This window comes from Colletotrichum abscissum, assembly GCF_030869225.1.
Source record: "Colletotrichum abscissum strain IMI 504890 chromosome Unknown Scaffold_133.1, whole genome shotgun sequence".
Taxonomy (NCBI): Eukaryota; Fungi; Ascomycota; class Sordariomycetes; order Glomerellales; family Glomerellaceae; genus Colletotrichum; species Colletotrichum abscissum.
The window spans coordinates 1-8,500 of record NW_026850025.1 but is presented as its reverse complement, the minus strand read 5'-3'; the positions used below and the strand labels follow the sequence as shown (position 1 = coordinate 8,500).

General features: G+C 50.8%; 2 protein-coding genes across 2 annotated transcripts; both read left to right on the top strand.

Moving 5' to 3' along the window:
- Window positions 1-570: 570 nt before the first annotated feature.
- On the top strand, window positions 571-1,642 carry CABS01_16706 (uncharacterized protein; the record flags this gene model as incomplete). The annotated part of the gene is made up of 2 exons (XM_060550036.1): window positions 571-644; window positions 703-1,642. 2 exons carry the CDS (start codon window positions 571-573, stop codon window positions 1,640-1,642), a joined length of 1,014 nt encoding a protein of 337 aa, XP_060404037.1.
- Window positions 1,643-5,139: 3,497 nt separating this feature from the next.
- Window positions 5,140-8,304, top strand: CABS01_16705 (peptidase M16 inactive domain-containing protein; the record flags this gene model as incomplete). The annotated part of the gene is made up of 4 exons (XM_060550035.1): window positions 5,140-5,358; window positions 5,425-6,279; window positions 6,336-7,986; window positions 8,042-8,304. The coding sequence occupies 4 exons, from the start codon at window positions 5,140-5,142 to the stop codon at window positions 8,302-8,304; spliced, it is 2,988 nt and encodes a 995-aa protein (XP_060404036.1).
- Between the last annotated feature and the right edge of the window lie 196 nt (window positions 8,305-8,500).

Here is an 8,500-nt window from a genome sequence, read left to right as displayed (position 1 = left end):
AAAGTCGTCGAAAGATGGGACATTCAGCGACACATGCGGCGATTTCGAGTCGGATGTGCGCAGGAAGAACGAATCTTGAAATACGGGGGTAGGTAAATGGACACACAGTAGTCAAGGTGAGCCGCCTGCTGCTCCCCAACCTTTCCGTGATAACTCGCCTTTGCCAGGACAACTTCGTCAACGACCCTGTAACTCCAACAAGTACTGCCATCCAAGAAACTACATCTTGGCGAGCATACTACCCCTACGCGACTAAAGCCATGCACGCCGCCTGAACATCGTTATTTCGGCTGCATTGGCAACCTCTTGGACTAATGCAGCGGAGCCTGGCATGTACTGGGACAACAAAGTCGGTGAATAGATGACGTGGAGTTTTTTTACGCAGGTCAAAGAACCCAATTCCTACAGCGATGTGCGATGAACACAGGCCAAACCAGACACCTTCTTACTGCCCAATCCTTTAAAGCCCGTAGAGATCCCGCCGAAGTATCTCAAGTTTAAAGACCCATCATCTCGCAAATCATTTGGCATTTGGCTTGACCCACAAAACCGCCGAAATAAGCCAGACACATGGAGGATGTCTTATCCAAGTATCCTCCCGACGAGGACCTCATCCAGAGGATGGAAAAGGAGATTCAGGCTAGGTAAGCACACTACGTGAAATAGCGCTCTTCAGGAGTGGCTCAGTTAATGCCACTCTAGAGAAACGTCAGAGCCCATCCCTTGTCTGATTCTGGACGTAAAACTTGCACTCAATGCTCGAGACTGGTACGGCATGCAGTACGTTGCGGTCGGGTTCCGCCGCGAGGGGGAACCAAAGTTTTGTGCCTGGACGTATATCATTGTTGCCAGAGGCACGCTATCAGATTTCGGCCGCGGGAATGATGTAACGCTTGGTATCACCAATCAATTAGGCTTCGCTCTCAAAAACACCGTAGTCCCAGGCGGAAAGGAGCACGCTCGGCTCCTTCTGCAGGAAGTCATCGACAAAGCCAGCAACAGGTCACTCGTCCTCGAAGCTCGCATGAACCTCGGCTATTATCACATGGATCGTGTCGATTATCAGAAAGCCAGACAGGAGTTCGAAATGGTGTTGAGACTTTTAGACAACTCGACATCAGCGCTTTACGACACCAAGCTAGCTCTTGCCAAAATCTCGACAGGAGAAAAACGTTTTGATGAAGCCGCGAAGTCATTCAAATCGTTGTTGAGGGACTCCAGGAGCTTGGTTGGGGAAGAAAAGGTCTTCCGACTTGCGGTCTTGGCTGCGTACCTTGAGTTTCTTGACGCCAAGGGAGGACAGGCCGGGGATAGTCAGGTCGGCTGGTTCAAGGTATTGACCTCGTACTTCCCTTTTAGTCACATTATGAGAGAAGCGGATGTGAAGGTCGATGATTGCCTCGGCCAGCAGCTCGACTCGGCAAAAGCAATCCGTCGAGTCTTGGAGTTGCGGGACACATACGTGACCATTTCCTGTGCAAAGTCTCGGGCCGAACATCTTACCGCTCAGTCAATTCGGAGGTACAATGCTGTAATGCAGGAACTGCGACGAGATCTGGAAGTCTCGAGGGAAACGAAACAGACTTCCGAATTCTCTGACATATTGACAGCAATTACGGAAGAATTTGTCGAGTTTGTTTAGATACGTGATCTCCAACTTACTCCTCAAATGTAGAGATTCCTTTTGTGCCTGGAAGATTCCCTTAGGCAAAATATGCACAAATAGCTATCATTAGTCGAGAGAATAGAATGTTGTATGCAACATTGTATGTGCCATCGTCTTCCCTTGCTCTTGCATCGCCGACTTGAATGTCCTAGTTCCGTCCTCCATCATACGACCACATGGCCAAGAACACCATCCTATTGAATCTTAAGCTAAAGAGTAGAACACGAACGACCCACGGGAGAACGAGCGATGGTGACCTAGGAGAATAGGCTGCGTGATTTCTCATCTTCTCAGCCGGTGATTAGGGAACGCTTTACTTATCTGTTGTGTCTTGCCAGCCGCCCACCTCAAAAGACGGACTTGCTTGTCACCACGCCATTCCAGCCCCTCGTTTCCATCCTATCAACTGCGGAATGACGGTTCACTACTTGCCATGGTAGTTCGTGTCCGACACGTCCGCGGTCTACCCGAAGCTATGGAGGAGTGTACTCATCGCGGGCTGCAACCAGATCCTTGATTGGACGGATCGGAAGCTTGTCATTTTGCATCTACAAATATTGCCATTGTCTTTCGTCACATGCCCATGGATCCATCTCTGCTTCAGCTAAATCCATAGCTCCATGCGCGCCTAGGTAAACAGTAAGACCTCCATAGTCCCGGTCGAACCCGCGCAAGCCAAACAATTAATAAGATTCTGTCGGCGTGGTGGCAACTTGCTCCCGGGTTTCCATCTCGCGACAGTGGCACTAGTGGCACCAGCCGTGCGATATATCAACTGTTGGGGAGAAATCGGGAGATGCTCATTCGTGTTGCAACAGCCGCTCTCAGGGGATTGCTCCGGGTTCGCAACGTCCTCGAAGATATGGCGGCGGTTCCGCACTGTATCGGCAGGAGAATTCTTCTGCTCGGTCATCCCAATCGCGATCATGTTTTGTCGTGTAATCTGGGGGGAAGGGCGGCTTGGCCGCTGTTGCTGACAGATGCAGAGATAGGCTGAGCAGCGGTCCGTGGCACCTCGGTGATGATATTCAAGGGCGACGAGCGGCTATTATGCTTCACCATGAACGGAGCATCGCCGGGATCATGGAGAGAGATTGCCAAGGTAAGCGGGGCCGGGCGGGTGGTACGAAACATGAACATGGTCTAACTCCACAATCGCGAGATGGCTCACTTTTCAGGGCCTGCCCTCCCTCAGCGCACCGGCACTATCGTTATGCGTCAGTCCAGGCCGATAAAACTGCTTCTCAAACGACTTACGCATGTCCAGACGGATGCCTTCGGTGTTTAGGCTCTAGACTCTGGGGTTGTCCAAGTGGCAGGGCGGACAACTGGTCGACCATTTGACATTATGCCTCCCAAGGGTGTTGTCCGACACGGTGTTCATGCGGCCTCATACGTAGAGGAAATCGCAGCGTCATTGAGGGTTCTGGCCAGTAAGTCAATTAGGCCATGTTATTCTCATTTTGATTGAACTAGGGCCCGCTGCTTTCAAGGGTAAAGGTCCATTACCTTTATTACGAAAAACCTCTAGAATATGGTCCGCTTTTGCGCTTGAAGGAACTCTTGCATGATCCTCAGTATGGAGATCTCGGGTTGTAATTTGCTTTTCCTCATACCACCACGAGGCATCCTTTGTCCCATAGGTGCAGGTTGATGTCAGCATTCGAGCACCAGAAGGCGCCGGGCCAGCCGCACTGTCTCTATCTTAGGCTTACTGCCCAGCCGGTAGTCAGGCCAGCGAAATGTGACAAACAATATTGAAAAAGGTGTATATTTCTAATTGCTACTTCGTGTAGGTGATGCGGCGGCGTTCTACGAATGCTCGATGGAACGCTACAAATCGCCACAGACGACCGATACTGCCACCTAGTCAGAGTAGAAGCCGATGCCACAGTTGGTGATGAGGTTTGTGGACTTGGTTCTGAAGGGTTTTATTTGACACTGGCCACACCTGGGTGTTTTACAGTGTGCGCAGGCTTTATCCTGGGTACCCATGCCCCCATGGCTGCATTGACACTGTCGTGATGTCAGACCAATTGCCAGCTGCGCAAGTTGAGGTTCACCCACGCAATACCACAGGATCTTCACTCCGGCCTTACCAGCCCATGTCTGCGGGTGAGAAGGCAGTTCGAGGTCTTGTCTGGTGACCACTGCACCACCGAGGAGAACCGATTAGCGTGGTTCTCTCCCATATCAAGCAAGAACTGTGTACCTCTATGTAGTTGATCTTGAAAACAGGGGACGTTCATCTTCGTAGGAATCGTTGTGTGGACGGGGGGAAGACTTGATTCTTGCAGCTTGGACAGTCTAGAAAGATTGGGTTCGATTTGGATGGCTCTGGGTCTTGTAATCAATTATACCATTCCACGTTACATTGAAATGAGTCCTTTAAGTCATTACCGGTACGCTCACAGCTATACTTTGTCTGTCAATAGTGTGCCACACCGCATGTAGGCCACGACACTGCATGTTTGAGACATAAAAAGCCACTGGTCACTCGTCTTGGTGACGTTCGCCTACACTGCGCCGTTGCTCATTTACGTGGCGGAGATTGACCGCCAGGCAATAACTGACACAGCCACAGGATTGCAAAGCAGGATAAGCATGTGTTAGCCTCAGATTTATTTTTCCATCACTGAAGGCTGAAGGCTCGCTTACGAACTCACCTCATACAGCGTGGCCGAATCCAAGACGTTAACCTGAAAATGGTGATCTGCCATTGATGTTTGTGTCAAGCACTCAGACCGTTGATAAGCGGTGCTGGCTGCTTCGTTGGTCATTTGGATCGCCCAGCCTGAACGGCTCGATGTTCCCGTCAGTCTTCTGGAGCCTGGTCATAGGTTACGCCTGCACCGCTAGCATGGATCATGAAGCCTGTCGCATACCACAGCGGACCAAACCTCGATGGATGGTCTCTCTTAACACAGTCCTGGCCCTGAAATTTCCTGCGCACTGCACGACCACGGTCGAGGCCTTCTACTGCATATGAGTCCTGGCCATTCACGCCTGAGTGACGAAAGCTTACCGAGATGATCTCCGGTGAATCTAGGAGGCAGCGAAAGAGCGCCTGCCACGAATGGGATGCTCTACCGCAGGGTTAATGTGGACTTCACGCTACCAAGTGCGTCTAAGTGGCCACGTAGGTGCAGTCTGTAACACGCGACGCGCTGGCATTGTTTCCCAAACCGGGCAGCAGTGCGGCTCAGATGAGTCAGATAGCGGGCGCACTGCGAGTATAACCATGATCACGAGCCATTTTCTTTGCTTCGTAGCCTGGTGCCGCCCTCTTCCTGTCTGTTGAACTTGTTCTGGGCTTCCATGTGTGGACGCTGCAAACACACATTGCCTCGCCATTCAGACTGTCGAAAACACCAATAGGTCGTAAGAGATCGTTTTTTCCTGTCTCACGCCTGGACTCCATTACACCCGGGTCTTCGCAATATTTCACTTGCTTCACTTCACGATCGGCAGCGATGGTGTCCAGCACAACAACCGTTGAACTTATCACGGATCGCCTCGAAAAACCTTTGCGCGATAAGCGGGATTATCGTGTCATTCGACTATCCAACGAGCTTGAAGTTCTTCTAGCTCATGATTCAGACACAGACAATGCTAGCGCCTCCCTTGATGTCCATGTTGGGAGTTTCAGTGACGAAGAGGATATGCCTGGCATGGCTCACGCCGTGGAGCATGTATGGAGCCGAAACATCGGAATCCTGGACACGCTAACGATAATTGACTGACGCCTGCTTTCACAGCTACTGTCCAAGGGCACCGAGAAGTTCCCTGCGGAAAAGGAATTCTCTGAGTATCTGAGCGTTAACAATGGCTTCGCAAACGCTCATACGACGCCAACATCTACAAACTACTTTTTTCAAGTGGCAGCAAAGCCTGGAAATGATAAGGAGCCGTCTGCAATAAACCCCTCGCCCCTCAAAGAGGCTCTCCGCTGCTTTGTCGAATTTTTCATAGCGCCCCTCTTTCTCAAAGATACCATCGACCGAGAGTTGCAGGCTGTCCACTCTGAGCATCAAAAGAACACGCAATTAGATTCTTGGCGGTTGAAACAGGTCGAGAAAAGCCTCTCCAATCACAAGCATCCTTACCATCGTTTCGCTACCGGCAATATTGATGTTCTTCAGACTCGACCAGAGGCCAAGGGCATTGATGTCCGAGATCGATTAGTCGCTTTCTGGAACGGGCATTACTCGGCGAATTCGATGAAGTTAGTAGTATTGGGACGGGAGCCCCTGGACGTGTTGGAGAACTGGGTCGCAGAAATGTTCTCTGGCATTCAGAACAAGAGTTTGGTCCCCAAACGGTGGAAGGAAGAGGTCCCCTATCGCGAAAGTGAGCTCGGTGTACAGGTATTCGCTAAGCCCATCATGAACCTGCGCGAATTGAGGTTGCGCTTTCCGTTTCCCGAGCATAGACAGACGTGCACTTCGCAGCCTGATCGGTACATCAGCCATTTGATCAGCCATGGGGGACCAGGGAGCATAACGGCCTACCTTAAAGAGAAGGGATGGTCCAATGGTTCATACGCGTATGCGGAATCTGTGTGTGATGGCACACCTGATATCTTCCATTGCGACATACGTCTGACTGAGGAGGTGAACTCGTAACCCCATGCTTACATCCTAGAACTCAAGGCTCACATTCATCACAGGGCATCAAGAATTACAAGCATGTGGTTCTCGTCTTTTTCCGATATGTTTCACTCCTCCGGGAGTCACCCCCTCAGGAGTGGATCTTTGATGAGATCAAGAGTATGGCCGACGTCAACTTCAAGTACCCAGAAAAGACAAACGAGGCAACCTTTGCTCGTACAATCAGTGCACTCATGCAGGAGCCTACGCCGCGCGAGTGGTTGCTCAGCGGCCATTCCCTACTGCGCACCTTTGACGGTGGCCTCATCGAAGAGTGTCTAGCATGCTTAAGGCCAGACAACTTCCGCATGACGATTGTGTCACAAGAGTTGCCTGAAGGCTACGACCAAGAGGAGAGCTGGAAGCAGGAAAGGTGGTATGGAGTTGAATTCTTTTGGGAGAAGATTCCTGATGACTTCATGAAGGACATCAAGGAGGCTGCGTCATGCACAGGTCCCGAACGAACCAGCAATCTTCATTTTCCCCGCCGCAACAACTTGATTCCCGTCATCATCGACCTCGACAAGGAAAAGCGCTCCGGGTCCTCCACGCCACCAAGACTCATTCGGAACGAATCCACTATGCGGGTATGGTGGAAGGAGAGTGACTTTTTTAACGAGCCCAAAGCCACGTTTACGATCAAATGCTGGCATCCGGATATTTATTCGACCCCCCAAGATGCTGTCACAAGTGAACTCTTCGTCAATCTCATGATAGACCATTTGTACACAGAATACTTTCACGCCACGCTTGCAGGTCTTCGATTTGGCATTGACCGTTCCAGCCACGGGCTGCTACTCAGCATCTCTGGGTATGAGGCGAAACTCAAAAGTCTCTTGAAGCACGTTCTCGACGCTGTGAGTCGTCTAGAGTTTTCTGAGACGAGATTTGACATGACCAAACAGGATCTAATCCTAGGGTACCAAAATGGCGAGCTAGACAAGCCCCATGAGCAGATTTGGTACCTTACGGGCTGCCTCAATTCCGAACCCTGGCATGCCGTTGAAACGCTTCGGGAGAATGTGGCGAGCGTTACCATCGACGACGTTCGCCATTTCCGGAAGAAGCTTCTGGCGCCAATGCATCTTGAGATCTACGCACATGGCGATCTGCAGATATGTGAGGCTCATCGCCTGGCAGACCTGGTTGCGGCGACTTTGAGGCCGCCGAAAACACTCGAAACACAGCGGCCTGTCTCTCAATCCCTGATCATACCCAAGGGATCGGAGTTCCTTTATGAGAAGACGCTGAAGGACCCGGACAACGTCAACCACTGTATCGAAATGTTTCTATACGTCGGTGATAACAGCGACCGATCGAAGAGGGCCAAGGCGATGCTCTTACATCAGATGGTACGAGGACCCGCATTCGACCGGCTACGAACCAAGGAGCAGTTGGGATATGTGGTCGACAGCGACTTCCGAAGTTTCTTTTCTACCTGCGGTATAAGCTTTAAGATTCAGAGCCAGCAGAGACCGGCCTATCTCGAGTCAAAAATCGAGGGATTCTTAAGCTCGTTCTCTAAGAGCCTGCGCGGCATGTCCAAGACCGACTTTCACAACCACAAGCGAAGTTTGATTCTTAGATGCCTTCAAAAGCCTAGGAATTTCGCACAAGAGAGCGAGAAAATTTGGGGACAAATCGAGAACGGGTATTATGACTTTGAAGGCGGTGAGTAATTATACTTCTTCACGTCACGCCTGATTGAGAGCTCATTGATTTCCAGGTCGCAAAGACGCGGAGTGCATTAAGACGTTCACTCAGGATGACATCGTCGAATTCTGTCGGCAACACATGAAGCCAGGGTCTCTGACACGAGGGAAGCTTTCGGTCCACCTTCTTGCACGAGCAGACGGTTCGGAGAAGACAAAACTCGATATGTCTACCACGTCAAACTCAACCCGCTTCACTGATATTGACTGCTTCAAGAAGGATTTATCCGCCATGCCATTGACTCCCATGAATCCCCCCGAGGCGTTCATGGAATGACGAGTCGGTAACGTTCCGGGATGGTACGATACTTATGCTTTCAGTTTAGAATGATACATTTAGCAACATTTGGAGCTAGCGACCATTTCAGGGCATACGAATTGAGTCGTAGTGAATCTTTTTCTAGCGCCGGCAGAGTGAGCCCCACTATCTCCATCGCCAGATCAGCGAACATGTGTCCTAGGGTTCTACCGAG